This window comes from Pogoniulus pusillus, chromosome 13, assembly GCF_015220805.1.
Source record: "Pogoniulus pusillus isolate bPogPus1 chromosome 13, bPogPus1.pri, whole genome shotgun sequence".
NCBI classification, from domain to species: domain Eukaryota; kingdom Metazoa; phylum Chordata; class Aves; order Piciformes; family Lybiidae; genus Pogoniulus; species Pogoniulus pusillus.
In genome coordinates, this window is record NC_087276.1 from 12330045 (window position 1) to 12347134 (window position 17090).

Sequence of the window (17090 nt, forward strand, 5' to 3'; positions counted from 1 at the left end):
ATTCTCCAAAAGCTATGAGGAAATGCTTGTATTCTTTAACGGCAGCAGATGAAATTGCATCATCTAATAGTTGATTTGCTGGTTTATCTTTTGTCAGTAGCTCTGTGGCCCACAGAGATCCTTTCCAAAACAGAAACAGCATGCTCTTCAACATCTATTGGGATGTCATTTTCTTTGTTCCATTCTTGTTGCTTTATGTATTTAATCTTCCTGCAAATATGCCTATCCTGACACTTGCTGTTGAGTTATAGTTTCTGTATCAACGAGCTTTTGCTTAGCCCAAAGGCCTTTCCTCTGACCTTTACTGTACTGTAAATTGTTTGAATTGCACCAATTATTATGCAGCATTTCTTAGATCCTTTGTTCCCAGGGAGGATGGTTCTCTCCTCTCTGCTGCTGTAAAGGAATCACAGCTGCCTTAAACAGGTGCAAAGTGTGCTTTGTACCTGTTCTTCACAGCTGATATTAGAGAGGAGATTAAAGAGTAGCAAGACTTCAGGGCAGCTTCTCCCCTGTGCAGGATGAAGGTTTGACTACTTGGACTTCTCTGGAGCATTTGCAAGAGCTGCTCTGAGTGCAGAGGTGACAGAAGGTATTCTGTCACTGGAAGGTGCAGAAAGGATGCCAATTTGTTTAGCTCTATTCCCTTCTAATGACATGATCAACTGACCAAAATGGCTTCTCTAGCATCGATTTGAACTCTTGCACCACAAAGAGTTATTTGGGCTATTTCCCAATGCCAGAACTGTATCAACCACCGAGGATTTGGTGAGTGCTAATTACTAATTCTGTACTGAAAAATGAGGCTGCAGGAGGTGGTAGCTTTTCCTTCTCCTCCTATTTGTTTTGAATGTCTCCGGGTCCTGTGTTCTCCTTTGAGTCCTGCTGGTGCTTTTCTGTCAGTGTGAGGAGCAGCCCTGGGGGAAGAGCAGTACATTTGCATATCCCCTATGAGATTTGGCAGCACATTTTGAAAACTTCAAAGGCTTTAAATGAACGTCTGCAAATCACACAGGGCTGTAAACCACTCCCTATTAATAAGTCATGAAAGTGTTTGCATCATATCCTGTCATTTAAATTTAGAGTGTCATTGTCAAATGTGGACCCTCAGAAACATGATGCAACAGAGAGGTTTGCTGTTACCGGAGGAGGGATTTGGCTGTTGTGCTTTTTCTGCAGCTGCCTGTTATTCCTAACTCAACAAATTCAATTTTAACTATTGATTTAAAACTCTTAGCTCTTCTTGCAAGTGGTAAAGTGTGGTGAAATAGTAGTAATAAATAGGCTTTCTCTAAAGCCAGGTGATTTTGCATTGGCTCAGTGTTATTTTCTTCACAAAAGTGAGACAGCTCCAAAAGTGTGTTTGCGATACATGTGTGTCTTTAACGTAGAAGGAACATCTCTGAAAATGTTCTCTTTCCCAGTGTTTGGTTGGGTAGTCCTGGGAGTGCATTTGTCATGTTGTCATGTACCATTTTTTCTTACAAAAGCCTGATGAGTGCTCATTGCGTGCAGCTCCCATCTGCTGGGAAGAGGGTGATAGGACTGAGTTATTTGTTTGTTTTCTGTGCGATATGCCCGTGTGACAGACTTGCTTTTTGCGCCAGGATTGGCACACAAGGGAGAACATTCTCTGCTCTTTTCTCTCTCTGCTTGGGATCTGGCCTTGCTCCTTTTCTCTGATTCGATAGTCTGTGTGAGGGTGTGCCATTAGGATTGTGTCAGTCTCCCTTGTATTATTTAGGGACTGCTTTGAGAGAGAGGTCTCTGTGAGGTGCCGCGTTGTGTAGCATTGCAAGTTGTCTGTACTACTTAGGCTAGCAGTATTCATGTAGCTGTTACACAGAAACACACCTGCGAATTAATGTGTTCCAGTCTTCAAGCAATTTGTCACTGCAATTAGAAAATGTTAAACAAACAATATGTGTGTCAGGGATACCAATATTAGCAGGTAAGCATGCAAGTTCAAACAGACCCTTTCTACCTCAAATCTAGATGCTTGGACTTGGTCAGAGAATGCCAATCTAGTTAATTTCATTAGTGGCTATAATGATCATGGAGGAGCACACTGCAAATGAAAATTAGAAAACACTGGAGACAATTGAATTTTGAAGCTGTCCTGGTTGGTAAACTATTTCACTGTGAAATGGTTTATTCATATGTCATCATTAGCTTCTACTGAGAGCAGCCACTGAACTGTTCAGAGTCTACTTTTTCGTATTTTGCATGTGAACTTTTCATTTAGAATGACTTTCAAGGTGAAACCAGGACTTAGTGTGCTTTTTTAAGCTTAGATATTTAGCTTTGTTGTCATAAGTAAGCCTCTTTAATAGTCAGTGTTGAGTAAGGACTTAACGTTTGAATTTGCACACAAACTCTTACCCTTTATAAGCAGACCTCTTTATAATGTTCTGAAATACAATGAACATATGAGGTTGTTATAACCTGTTGATTTTTTTCCCTAAGTATTTGAAGGTTTTGAATGCATTCAAACCAGACAATGGCTGGATCTAATGCTGAGTCTGGCTTTGATAAGTGACATAAATGCCCACAGGACACCTACATAGAAATGCAATTTAATAAATTCTCTTTATTATGACAGGAACCTGCTCATATTTTTATTTTGTAGTTAACCTTTCACCTTGTAAATAAGAGGTCTTGAAAGGACTAAATAATATAAGAAGGTACAAATATTTTGTAAATAATTAATACTGTAATCTTAATAACAATGCTATAATTAGTGCTGCACAAACTAAAAGGCTGTTAATACAAATATTCCTGTATTTTGACTACATGCTTTAATTGCATAGAACTAAATTCTTACCCTTCACTTAAATGAAAAAGAGAAGTGTTTTGATCATTCAAAACTGTAACATAATAATAGAAGTATAGCACGTAATCCTCAGCAGTATAGCTATTTTAAAACCAAAGTGCCAAAATAAATATGGAAAATATTCACTTGTGAGTTCAGCAGCAGCAGAGCAAATCCAGTGTCTGTGCTAACAATGTATTAATCAAACAAATTCAGCAGAAACTTCTCCCAAATTAAAGGAGACACCTATTTCTGATTACTACCCATCCTCATTTGCTGTTCTTAGCCCACCAGCTAGGATTTTCAGAGCACTGTTTTTGTCTTTTGCTTTCCTGCCATTTTCCAGGAGATTGAGATCTTTCTCTTGTATTTCTTTCTCATTGTGCTTTCTGGCACTCTGGGTTACCTGTTGTGCTGGTGGTAGGAGGAATGACCTGTCATGGACATGCAATTTATGCATCAGACGAAGTCACCCTGGGTCTGCAGCAGTAGATCTATTTGAACAGAGAAGTAGAGATGTTTCTATGACCCAAGACAAAGTCTGAATTTTTAATTGTTTTCTTAAAAATAAGGTTGCAAGGAGTGAAAGATGAAAAATTCTGTTTCAAACTTTGGATATTTGCTCAATGCATAACATTTCCATACAGACTGTCAAAAGAAATCAGTGTTTCCCCAAATTCTTCTGTTGAAAAAGATGAGTGGTTCTATCCTCCTCAGAATGTGGAAATAGCTGTTGCAACAGTTGAAGTAGGAAAGAGCATAATGGCTCCTCTCCCGACAGCATCCAAACAGTTGTTACGTTGTCGATGGGACCAGATGAACTCATATTGTCATGGACAGCTCATAGTCTTGTTGGGCTGTGGGATAGTGATGCAAGTGCCAAAGGGGGGCTTGTGGAGGAAAGTGCTTCAGGATTAGATATATCTGCCTCCTTCCAAATCCTGTATCGGGTGATATGGGGAGGCAGGTGATGCCACTGTGATAGTCCTGAGCACACAAATGCAAGCAAGCCTCAGTCATGTCTTGTTTCCTTCTGCTGCTTGGAACAGGCAGAGAGTTGGGCACGTTTTCCACTTCCCAAATTCATTGTATTACTTGGCATGTTTGCTGTTTGACTCAGGTACTGAGCTGGCTGGAAATGTTCCCATTCCAGATGGCCAGCTTCATGGTGTAGTTAGGGCATTGATATGACAAACCCTGTGTTGGCTAATGTATGCCAGCACAGACTAAGGGAGCTGGATTGTTCAGCCTGCAGAAAAGAAAGGTCCAGGGAGACCTAATAATGGCCTTCCAGTACCCAAAGTGGAGACTTACAAGAGGGCTACAGAGGAACTGTTTCCAAAGGCCTGCAGTGACAGGATGAGGGACAATGGTTTGAAGTTAGAGAGGAAGTTCCTTACCATGAGGATAGTGGAACTCTGGAAAAGGTTGCCATGGGAGAAGTAGTTGAGTTCCCTTCCTTGGAGATGTTCAAGGTCAGGCTCAATAGGGCTCTGGGCAGCCTGATCTAGTGGAGGATGTCCCTGCTCACTGCACAGAGATTGGACTGGATGACCTTTGGAGGTCCCTTCCAACTGAGCCATTCTGTAACTCTTGTGCCTAGTTCCCACTGACTTAGATGTGACTTCCTAATTCCCTTGAGATAGTCTGAATTTCTTATTTTAGGTGAGATTTTTCATTTCTGCCTCCTACATTAAAGTTCAACAAAACATCTTGGCTTATAGACAGGACGGGAAGGAAACTGCAGAGGACGTGCACTTATACACTTCCCTGAATGGGAATGGATACAAATCATGTTCTTTGGGAATTTTTGTGAGTAATTTGAAAGTCTTTAGGAGACAGAAAGTAGGTGACAGTTTTTTTTTTTTCCACATGTTTTTTTAGGGCCTAATTCCCACAATTTTCCTTGTGAAACAAATATTTCAGCAGTCTCATGATTAAGTTGTTATTTGCTTAGCTTAAACAATTGAAAAATGATTAAAATGCATTAGGCTACAAATGTTGTGGATTGTTTGCTTGCTTATATCATTTGTCATCACTACTCGGATGAAACAGGCAATTAGATTTACGGATGCAAAGTAGTTAAATGCAATCTGAGGACAAAACTGCTTGAGTTCTCATAATATTCAAGTTGTATACCCTTCAATGGGCTTCTGGAAGTGGAGAGAAATGTAGGTTTATTTGGAAGGTATAATTTGTAATAGTGAAATAAATAGACAATTTTCATGTAGAATGGGATATGCTTTCTTAAACTTCCCCAACAGTTGGCATTAAGTAAAGCAGCATAAATTACACTGTTTCTCGTAAGAACTAAATCATGCACCACCAAACTTAAGTTCACAAAAAATGTGGTTTGGCCTGGCTGAGGTGAGGTAGAACCCTAGGGAATGGCTTTCACAATGGCTTTTGTAAACATGAAAATAGAAGAGTCTTCTCTTTTGGCAGGAAACAGAAATGATATCATGATGTTTTGGTGGTCAGTTTGATGTTCATGTGTGTAGGGAGGTCGATTTTCTGTTTCTTTTGCTTCTTATGAGAACAGTTTTCTTACTACTGCAAATTGGTCCTGATTACACATAGAATACGTGTCTGCTGTTTCAGCTCAAACAGGAATGGTGCATGTCATTTCAGTGCAGCTTTGGCTAGGTCATAGTGTTTAACTGATGTCATTCAGTCTTTATAATGCTCTTATCTCTAAAAGAATGTTACCTTATTTGTCTTTACCGTCACAAAGCATTTTCTCACTTCATGCAATTATTCGAAAGTTCTAAAGTAGCTTTGATAGCAAAAGACAACCATATTTGCAATGTAATTTCCTGTACCTGTGTCACAGCATGTTTAATATTAGGTCTCATTTGTCAAAGCAAGCCAGCAGCTATCAGCAGCCTGTGTGTCTTGGCATTTCAGGTGGGGAAATGGGAGAATAACTCCCTGAGCCTGAAGTACTCTGTCTGGCCAAGGTACAGCTCTTTTGCAGACAGCGACCCGGATGATAACCATTTGAGTATTGTCACCCTGGAGGAAGCTCCCTTTGTCATTGTTGAGGACGTGGATCCTTTGATGGAAAGTTGCCAAAAAAACACTGTGCCATGTCGTAAATTTGTCAAAATTAAGTAAGTAAATACTCAGGGTTTTTTCTTCTTATTTAATGAGCGCAAAATGCATTCCCCTGTTTTCTTATTAATTCTTTCCTTGGCTTCTTTCATTGTATAATTGTTTTCTGATGCTTTGCTGTTCATTTCCTCTTGCTTCCTATCTTTACCTCTGCATTTCATTTCCTCCTTGTTCTTGCCTTTCCCATATGAGGTACTTTTGTTTGCTCATCTTCCTTTTTAATAAGTTGAAAGATTCTGGTTATGTACATGCAAGTCACATTGAATTAATGATGAGATAGTATGTTTGTAGTAAATTCAGAGTCAACTAGAATTAGCCCTTTTCAGTCACATGAAAGGAGTGCATTCTAAAATGGAATAATTTTCACCAGTCCTCTTTGAATTGTTTCCAGTGATGTTAAAATATGCCTGTTTTAATTAGTCTTTAACAATTTGAGAACATCTCCTATTGAAAATGTGTGTTTATGCTGAAAGCTCTACTGCAGCATAAAGTGCCACTGTGACACACCACATACAGAAAAATCTCCTGCTTTGATTGCTCTATAACTCTGGGGGAGTTATTAGAAATCAGTGGAAAACTTCTCATTCTGTATGTGTCAGTGGTGTTTTCTTGCTCTGTGCTTTGGTCTACATATTTGTGAACTGAATATAGCAGCATTTTTTTTACTGAGCAGATGCTGAGGAATATAATATATGGTTCTGAAGATCTGGAGACTGCTGAATGGTTGTACACTGGTTACCTGCAGTCCAGAGGACCTTTTTTTTTGTGTGTCCTAACTGTACATTGTCAAGTTCTAAACTATTCTGAGTTTAACTTTAAATTCTTCCAAAGGCCATTAAATATTTTCTTGGCTTCTGAAGATGCTTATGCAGGAAGTTCTAGAGATCATGAACATTTCAGTGGAAAAAAAAAAAAGGGAAAGCTCTCATCTTTGCACTCAAGGTGGCCTAAAATTCACCTTTTCCAAGTGCATTTTTGATATGGTGAACTGCTATGCTTTTTGTGATGGATTATGCAAAATTAATAATCTGTATTGATTTGATATCCAGGTGATGATTGTTATTAACTATGAAAACTGTTGTTTAAAACTTGCCAGAAAACTTATTCACAGCTTCAAAAATGCACATGTTGGAAATTTATATACACAGAGAACAGGCAAAATAAAATCACTGATTTCTTAAAGTTGCAAATGCAAATAGTATACTGGAAGAGGCTTTTAAGTCTTTACTCACAAATTGCTATTACCTGACTCGTGGGGCTAGCCACATTCCCAGACAGTGCCCAAGTGCTTTCAAGGGACTCTGTCTTGTCCGCTACTGAGATTTGATTCTTCCCAGACTTCTGGGGAAAGGGGGCAGACAATCTCTGACTTTGTCTCCTGGCTTCTCTGGATGATCTGTGTATCTCCAGGACTTCCCATCTTGGGAGGAGACTTTCAGGTGCAGGCAATGTGCAGTCTCGGCACAATGTCACACTGGCTATGCAGGCCTATCACATGCAGGCATTTAGAGCCTGTACCTGGTGAGCTCAACAGGCAAATTCAGGATGGAAAATGAGGCAGCAGCAGCACCCTGTGCTACCTGCTTATCCCTTTTTATCAATATCTGGCCCCAGACATAGATTAGCCAATCAGAATGGCACTTTGCCAAGCCTCACCATATTAGGTGAAGCCAGGGCTTTCGCCCTTCCCTCCCATGGCTGCCTCCCCACAGTACAGAAGTAGGGGGAGCAAGGGAACACGTCTGGGCAAGCCAGGGCAAACATGGATAAGCCCATCTTTGCCCAGTCAGGCCTACCACCACACCTTTATATAGCTAACACTTTGGGAAACCTTTGGGTTACTGAGCAGCTTTTAGTCTTATTTATTACTTTTGCTCCCACAACATGTTTAATCTAAGCCTAAGAGAGAGATTAATAAGAGGAGACTGGATGTCTTTGTTGAGAAGGGAGGCACAATAGACTGGGCAATGCAGAAGAAACGATGTCATTCAAGGTCTGACATTGTCTTCTGTTTACCTCTTTTTACCTCTTGTCAAGCAACTGCATTATGACTAGTAAGAGCCACACAGATTATATAAAAATCTGTACGTTTTTTCTCCATCAATTCATGGAGAAAAATGTGACCACTCACAAATAGAACAAAAGCTTGTTTCACAGTATGCTGTGTTTTGCTGTTGTGCTGCTTCTGTTTTTCCTAGTAGAAATGTTTAAGTCTCTCTTCTCTGTTAACAGCAACTCAACTAACGAGGGAATAAATGTAAAGAAGTGCTGCAAAGGATTCTGCATCGATATCTTGAAGAAGTTGTCTAAAACAGTCAAGTTCACATATGACCTGTATTTGGTGACTAATGGGAAACATGGCAAAAAAGTCAATAATGTGTGGAATGGAATGATTGGTGAAGTAAGTTCTGTTAGGTAAAAGAGCTCTTAAGTAAGAACTTAGCAATGCTTAATTTTAATTCTTTTGGAGAAATGAGATATTCTCTGCTGAGTAATATTGGTGGTGTCTTCTCTTTGTGGGTCAGGTGGTGTATCATCGTGCAGTTATGGCTGTGGGATCCCTCACTATTAATGAAGAGCGCTCGGAAGTGGTTGACTTTTCAGTGCCATTTGTGGAAACTGGCATTAGTGTCATGGTGTCACGGAGCAATGGCACAGTTTCACCATCTGCTTTTCTAGGTATGGTTCTTCAACACATTCAGATCGTTCAGTTGCTTTTCTATGGAGTTGGGGAGGTTTCAGTGTTCGTCAGAGTTCTTTCTGTCAGGGTGTGAATTTTTACCTCCAGAAGTTTGTGCTCTGTTGACAAGCTGATTAATGTGATTATTAGCCCGTGAAGATAATGCTGTTAGTTTCAGAAGTTAAAAACAGTGATAGTGATTTCAATACAAAAAAGAACCCTCCAAAATCTTCAGCTGGGAATATTAATCAAAAACTGCATTTTTGCAAAATGATGCTTTTGTAGCCCATTATAAATGGTTTCATATCTTTTTAGCATTCACATTCACAAAATAATTTTAAAATCCTCTGTAGCATAAGAAAAAGAGAGGTACTTGTGACTAAATGAGATCTGACAGCTATTTTGATAAGTTATCTCTGCCTTCTGAACAGCACGCCACAGCACTGGAGAGCTTCCGAATGCTCTCTCTGCTGATGCAATTGAACAGTGGAGTTGTGATGATGCAGTTAACAGTGGAGATATAGCAAAGAAATGAAAGGCTGGGAAGAAGGGAGATGGGATATAAAGAAAAAAAGACTTTGATCATTCCTTGTTTCCTTCCTACTTCAACTGTTCAGTTCTGTTTTCCTTATTTCCCTCCCCTTCTCTTCTAGTCTTTATCATTCATTCTGTGTTTGGGTGGTTAGCCTGAATTTACATGAAGCTGATGAGAGTCATGAGGTGGTTCAAAAGTGCCCAGAGTACTGTTGTGTTTCTAATAGCGTATTTGGATGCAGTATTTTGAAAGCAACATAATGCTGGTGACAGTAAAAGTATTTAAGTGGAAAAAAAAAACCAACAGTATTTTGCAGCTATCATATAAAGCAGTTTAGTGTATTTGAGACCACTGGGCCAGCAGTGATGCCATTTTTGCATCCCTGATTGTATGATTTCTTTTTAGATTGCTAAATACAGGTTTTTTTTTCAGTTCCACTGAAGTCACTGGTAGGCACCAAGGTTACAATCAATATTATTATAGTATCATCTATAAGTGGGCAAATAATTGAATTTTCTTGCGCAAGACTCATTATTTAGTGACAGAGCTTATTTCTCATGCCTCTGCCATAGAGGCATATAACAGAGATAATGCAAATAAATCTAACACAGTGAGTAATCAAATACCTAAACAGATTTTGTTGGTGGTTACTATTTTTTAATGAATGATTTTTAAAAATGAAATTATAAGAGCCTGTACTTCTGATGAAAATATCCAGATATTATCTTTTCATTTCTGTAAGCTGATGAGTTATAAAGTTAACTCATTTGAAAAATTGCAGTTGCAGCATGTTGAAATCATCATTTGAAGTGTAAGTACTGGGATGTTTTCTAAATGGGCTGCAGGCACAATTAATTTTTACTATGGACTCTGCTTACCTCCTCAAAATGTGCTTGCAGCTGCCTCTCAGAAGAGAGGCTACTTTCTCTTTTTTCATAACAACCTAGTTATTAGATTTCTAAAATGTATTTCATGTTATTGCTTTAGCTGGATGTACATAGAATTCAAAAAGTAAAAATAACCCCTTCTTATAAAGCTCTATAGAATAGCATTACTTGTGAAGAAATCTGATTTACTGCACCAATAAATCAAGTCTGTGCTCTCAGAAGTGTGTTCTGGGTTTTAGATGTAGGTGAAACTGACACTTTACTGGAACTGACTGTATTTTCATAGCAGTAAAATGCTTTGCCGTGCAAAATACTATCAGGCAGATAACTGAATTTATTCACAGATTGATTTTGTTTCAGTTAAATGAATGCCTAAAAATGTAATCATCTGATGTAATTATTTTAAAAGAATTCAAAAATCTGTGAAATACAGGGTTTAAAGAAAATATTCCTTGAATTCAGTGCATGAAGTATCTAGTTTTGTGATTTGGTACTATGAGTGTAGTAATGCGCAGGATTGTGTCTGAATTAGACCTGCCATTCAGTGATTATGTCCAATAGATCTAAGACTCTGGGCAACCTGATTTAGTTGAGGATGCCTCTGCTTACAGCAGAGGGGGTTGGACTAAATGACCTTTGCATGTCTCTTCCAACCCAGACCATTCTATGATTCTAAACGACTGATGGGCTGTTAGGCTCTTCCTCATCTGCTGTCTTCTGGTTCTGATGTAGGTGTTTCCTTCAAATGAGAGTTTTATCCACATGAAAACATTTTCATACATACTGAATTCAAACCCAACATTTGTAAAGTTTCTGGGGAGGTTTGATTCTACTTTGTTTAAACAAATGAAATAAGGGAAATTTTGAATGCAAATTTCTATACTTGCAAGAGGGAAAATGTTCATAGATGAGGTCAATGCCTCATTTATTTGAGGCAATAGTGGAACAGGAAATCTATGCCCCTTTTTAATTTAGATATAAAGTATTGAGTGATAATTTAAGTGTCATCACATCCTATTACCATATCCAGTCCTTTCAAAAAGTTGATTTTAGATTGGTATTTAAAAGTGCTCTTATTTTTATTTTCTAACCTACTTCTTTTGCTTAATCAAAGTTGTTCTGTTACTCAAACTGAAATTCAGTTTCCCATAAACCCCATTTGATTTCAGAATTTGCTTCCATATGCAAGTGAGACTTATAAAAGGGTGTTTGCAATTGGTGAAGTCATCATCTTCACTGCAGGTAGATGAAAGTGAACACAGAGAGGAAAGAAAATGAAGCAAAAAGAGTGGTTAGAATGCAGGGTTTTTTTTCTAACACTTTTTGTTAGCTTGAAAGGGAGAGAGAAGTCTACTTCACTGAATTACCAAGTGCTTTAAATGTATTTGTTTAATTGCTTTTACTCTGCAGAAGCAGACATAATGGCTGGACCATTCTGTTGTTAAACACAGGATAAATGGAAAAGGGCTACCTTATTGTAGACTGAATAAGCAGCAAGCCAAACCAATTATTTGCCATTCAGTGTCAGTGAAGGCTTTGCGAAAGAAAAGTGTGCAGCGTTTGCTTTTGAATTGCAACTTGCATTTTAGATTCTGATTTTATTAATGTTATCTATGTATACTAACAGCAGTTCTTTATTGCTACTTGGCTATTTGCTGGCATTTTGGTGGGTAAAAGCTAATTTAAACAAAGCTGCTGGGCTTGCCTAGCCCAAGACATTAGAATGCTGTGCTTTCACTGGTTTAATGAACTGTGTTTCTATTTCTCTTGTCTGTTTTGCTGCAGAACCTTTTAGTGCTTCTGTCTGGGTGATGATGTTTGTGATGCTTCTCATTGTGTCGGCCATGGCTGTCTTTATATTCGAGTACTTTAGTCCTGTAGGATACAACAGGAACTTAGCCCAAGGGAGAGGTAAGCTTTGCATTTTACATAACGCTGAATCTATTAAAAAGTCATGTATTGCACATCCCTTTCCCTCCATCTTCTAAAATAAACACAATATAGGATTAAACCATTAAAACCAGCTATATTTGTGATTTCTTCAGGCTTTATGTGCTCATACTTGTATTTTAATTCATGGGGATAAGAAATAGAAGGGCATGTGATATCAGACAGAGTATTCAGGCAGGTTTTGCATAGTATACTGCATTAGTTGCAGGATGTCTGCCTAAAAAAATGCTATAGGTTCTGCATACTCCTGACTGTTATGAGCTCGTGGTTATTTAAGAGAAAATTATTTATACTGTTGTGATTTGGTAGATAATCTGGAGAAATTAGAGGTATGTTTTATGCAGATTTATGTAGTGACTATGAATATTATGGTGAACTCAGCCTTGAAACTGGGCCAAAGACAGAAGGATGTTGTTTTCCTTCTGTGTAGAAACCGTGGTTATAGAAACTCAATTGTCTAAGTATACCAGCAGAACACATCGAATATGCAGCCTGCCTTTCTCAGTGAAAGCTGCACTTGTCTATTATTAGCACTTTAACTTAAGAATGAGGGTCCCATGTATTGCAGCGACCTCAGACTTGAGAATGAGGGTCCCATGTATGGCAGCAACCTCAGACTTGAGAATGAGGGTCCCATGTATTGCAGCAACCTCAGACTTGAGAATGAGGGTCCCATGTATTGCAGCGACCTCAGACTTGAGAATGAGGGTTCCATGAATTGCAGTGACCTCATGCTTTTCTTTTTTTACTTACAATTGTGAGTGCAGCCTGTTAATTTCTGAATCATACCGACCTCATTTTGCAAGATATCTTCCAGCTTGGTGGACATAGTTATGGAGACTATTACAAACAAGTAGTTCCTTCCAGATTACAGTTGGCTTGCTCTCTGAAAAATGGGGTTATTGTAATACTCAGATGAGGGTATCACGCCAATTAAATGGTAAATGTGTGAAATAGACACTGTGTTTAGGAAGGGAAAATGAAAGGTCCATGTAGACACTGGGATTCTAGGGTCTAGGCTGTTCCTTTCTGTGTCAATTTGTATGCCAAAATTATTTAGTGTACTCATGACTACAAACACATATTATGGTACTGGATCATCCTAACTTGCCATGAATCCAGCTTCTATTAATTTATAACATGGAAAGTTTAAATGAAATGTGAATGTTTATGTAGATTACTCCTTTCTCTAGTCATTTTTGGCAGGATGAAGCTCAATGCTTACACAATATCCAGTAGCATAGACAGAACTTGACACTGCTTTCTTGGAATATACTTCCCTTATCATTGTTGCTTAGAAAATACATATTGTCCCCGTATCAGCTCAGTTTTAAATGGCTCTAGAAGGTAATTTCATCAACCAAAAGTCAGCTCAATGGTGTTTATCTTACTGCACTCTATCTTCTTAGCGCTGCTGCAGAATAGGAAGAGGATAATAGGAGATGTCATGCTTGATTGCACTGTGACAAATTTGCACTGTGCTAGAGAGCATTTCAACTGAAATGAGAACATGCACTGATGATACCTGCTTTAGCTTTTGTTCTTTTAATAATAATTAAAGTATTAACATAACTTATAATTGAATTAATAATTAAATCCAAATTTGTAATGTGCATCTTCTTGCATAGAGGGACAGGGAAGGAGGTAATATTGCAGGTGTCTCATCTGAGCTTGCTGTATGAATTGCCTTTTAATTGAAAAATAGGTGCTTGTAAAAAGGTCAAATGAATCACAGAGGAGGCCTGTTTCTCTCCACTGAGGATAAAGCAATATGTGATAGCTGCACTGTGCTTACCTAGAGGTGGTTAAGATCAAACTTCCCTTTATTCTCACAGAGGCTCTACAAATAAGGCCTTTGAAGTGGATAATAGCATTGCTAATGCACTTCTGCCACTATGCTGACCACTTCTTGCTCTGGTGAGAATGAGAAACAGGCTGAAAACTGGAATAATGAAAGTTACAGAAGGGATTAGCTGGGACAGGTATTTTCCTGTAAAGCAAACACATTTGAAGCCACAGAACTGACTCAGAACATATGAAGTACTCAGTCTGGTTTGCTCTAAGTTACTTACCCATACAGGGAGCTCCTGATTTATCCTCGATGTTGCTTAAAAGCAGGTGATGTTTTCATAGATCTTGACCCTAAATATGTTTACATGAAGTTCTGAAAACATGATGCTGGGAGACTGGAGATAAATTGGAGGAGAAAAGTACTAGCATGGAGTCATTAAGACAGAACCACAGTTTTTCATTGTACATGCCAGCTGGCACAGAAGTCTGAAAGGGCTGCAAGAGACATACCAGTTTGGTGCTTCTCCAGGCCTATGCTTTCCTTTAAGTTGTAAAACTTTTAAACTAAATGTCACATAGATGATGAATTATTTCCTTTTTTTTACAAATATGGACATTAATGTCATTACAATAGAGAGTACCTTGGTAAATCTTTGCATTTCACTGGGAGAGCCATGTCTTTGTAAATAATTTGTTGTTATTACATAGGATATCTTGCCAAGGTTTAATTTAGCTGCAGCTAAAACAACTGTTCTCTACAATTACAGATCCCCATGGACCATCATTTACCATTGGAAAGGCAGTGTGGTTACTCTGGGGCTTGGTATTCAACAACTCTGTGCCTGTGCAAAACCCTAAAGGGACAACAAGTAAAATCATGGTGTCAGTTTGGGCTTTCTTTGCTGTCATTTTCCTGGCTAGTTATACTGCCAACTTAGCTGCATTTATGATTCAAGAGGAATTTGTTGACCAAGTGACTGGACTGAGTGATAAAAAGGTAAGTCTTCATCTCAAAAGAGGTCAGTGTCCATTCTCCATAATCCTTCTGCAAATCTGTACTTGGTGCTAAAAACTCTGAGAAGGTAATAAGCTAAAACTGAGCGATTTCAGTCTGAAGGTAGCCCTTTACTGACAAACCTAAGACTAGACACACTAAAATACCAGACTGTTTCCAAAGTATTGAAGTTGCCTTTTTAAAAGTAACCATGTTAATTAAGAAGTGTCTTTATTTTGTGCTGGACATCTGTGTAACTAAACTGATTTTTTAATGAATAGACAAAAGATTGAAAATGCAAAAAATCAGTTTGAATGCAGGTAAGGCATATTTTAAACTATTTGAATAGCTCCATGTGGAATATTGACAAAATATTCATACAACCAGGAAGTACCTAGTAATTATTAGAAGCCAGTTAATACTCCTGAATGTCTTTTTACTTTCCAGGCAGAGGAAGTTCTAGAAACAGTTCAAAATTAAAGTGGTGCCAGAACAAATAAGCAAAGAGCAGTGATAAAAGGGATGCATACTGTCTGTGGAAATTTGAACATTTTCCTTGTGTGAAATGGCAAAAGTAAATAGGAAAAATAAACAGATAAGAAAGTCTGAGGTTTTATGTTATTGCACTGAAGTGACATGTAAATTACATAGGATAAGGCACAGATTTTTGATGTGCTTGTGAAAGATGCTTTCCTGATTCAAGAACTCCTGTAAGAATTTTACTTTGAGCAGTAGTAGTTCAGTTGAACCCTGCTCGAGTTTCACACAAACTGACAGACAATAAAGGTGCTTATTTTTCGTATTGTTCCTGGTTTGTCTGAACTTTCTTCTGCTGAAAGTATGCTCCCAGATCTTCATACTTGTGAATTTTAACCACAGGTCTCAGAAACCTGGCAACTCCCTCTCTTTTATTTCCTTTGTGTGACTACTTTGCAGTAATAGTGTTGCATGAAAGTTCATTTGCAAATTATGGCTGTGATGAATATGCACAAAATACACGAAGGGCATTCTGTTTTCAAGTTTGTCCCCAATTGCTTTAAAATGAAAATAAATATTGACATTAAGAAATAATATTTAAGTGGAGTACAGCACAGGGGAGAACTTCACAAGAGACATTTTTCAAAAGAAAGAAAATAGAAGAAATTGTTATTCAAAAGAAGGCAACAACTCAGACAGCCTCGTATTTGTTTTTTATCTACGTTTTATGACCAGCCTTCGATTGATTGCCTGAAGTATCAAAGCATGAATTGCAAGCATGGCTAGAGGAAAGACAGATAAGAAGAAACAAAAAAAAAGATAATAGTTTTGTTTTCATTAAATTGTGTTGTCCCCAAACCTTTGAAAGTGGGTGAAGGCTGTTAAATATACCTCTATTTTAAAATCATGCTCTTAGTAAGAGACAGATAAAAGGTATTCTTCTCTTGAGGACTGAAAAAAAAAAGGACTTGAAAAATGTCTCCTGTTTGTAAGAAAGTACAGCACATTTTCCTGGGAAGTCTCTTTTGACAGGATTTGGCTAGCACTTAGCACAGGACTTGCATATGGGTCTGTCAGTGTACCTGTGTCTTCCTCTCTTTGCTGGGTGTTCGCCAGTCTCCCCTATGGGCTGGGACAATGGCAGTGTTTGATCTGTGGTGTTTGGCTAATAATGTCTCTCTTGTTTTGGCCATTTTTCTATTCTCTCTGCTAAATAGGATTTTATTTCCATGAAAACCGAAAATCAAAAAATGCCATCTGTTTTTGAGTGTTCTGCTGATCATTTCTTTGATCTGCTACCTTCATTTTTATTTTACAGTTCTTCAAATTTTGCCTGAAGCATCCTGAGATAAATAAGGGAGGCAGTGCCTGCTCTGATTATCTTTAACAAGGCAGAAGTTCAGAGCAGCCATGATCTATTTCAAAATGTTCTCCTTTCTGAACACACGTTTTTGCCTTTGCCATGATCCTGAGTTTCCTTGATTTTAAAAATTCAAATAATTGAGGATAGTTATTTAGAAATACAATCCAATTAATCTTAAAATATTTATCTCCCCACTTTGCCTTGTTGCTGCAGTGTTATTAGTAGGAGAACAGTTCAGGATTTTCCAAGAATTTTGTCATTGTTCAGCAGAGAGCTCTGGAATTGGTTGTAAGCAAAGTAGTAATAGGCAAATGCCAGTGAGAAGGGGCAGAAGTATGGGTAAAATTAATTTTAAATAAGCAACAGCTAGAAGGCTGGCAAATCACTTTTCTATTTCCCCCCCTTTCTTTTCCCTACTGGTTAAATCAGTTTTCTGTTCTTCCTCTCTGCCGTTTTCCCTAGTGCCACAAACAAAGAGACAAGCTCT

The 17090-nt window shown here is 38.2% G+C and overlaps 1 protein-coding gene across 6 annotated transcripts in view; it reads left to right on the forward strand.

Annotated features, from left to right (window-relative positions):
* The window catches only part of GRIN2A (glutamate ionotropic receptor NMDA type subunit 2A), a 228794-nt gene that overhangs the window by 156942 nt on the left and 54762 nt on the right, over positions 1-17090 (forward strand). For all 6 annotated transcript variants that reach the window (XR_010304479.1, XM_064153024.1, XM_064153020.1 and 3 more), the window contains exons 6-10: positions 5720-5925; positions 8159-8327; positions 8452-8605; positions 11814-11939; positions 14537-14766. Coding sequence is in view for 5 of the 6 variants with exons in the window: in XM_064153024.1 (XP_064009094.1) it covers positions 5720-5925; positions 8159-8327; positions 8452-8605; positions 11814-11939; positions 14537-14766 (885 nt within the window). In the remaining variant the exon portion in view is untranslated. The remainder of the gene's footprint in view (positions 1-5719; positions 5926-8158; positions 8328-8451; positions 8606-11813; positions 11940-14536; positions 14767-17090) is intronic.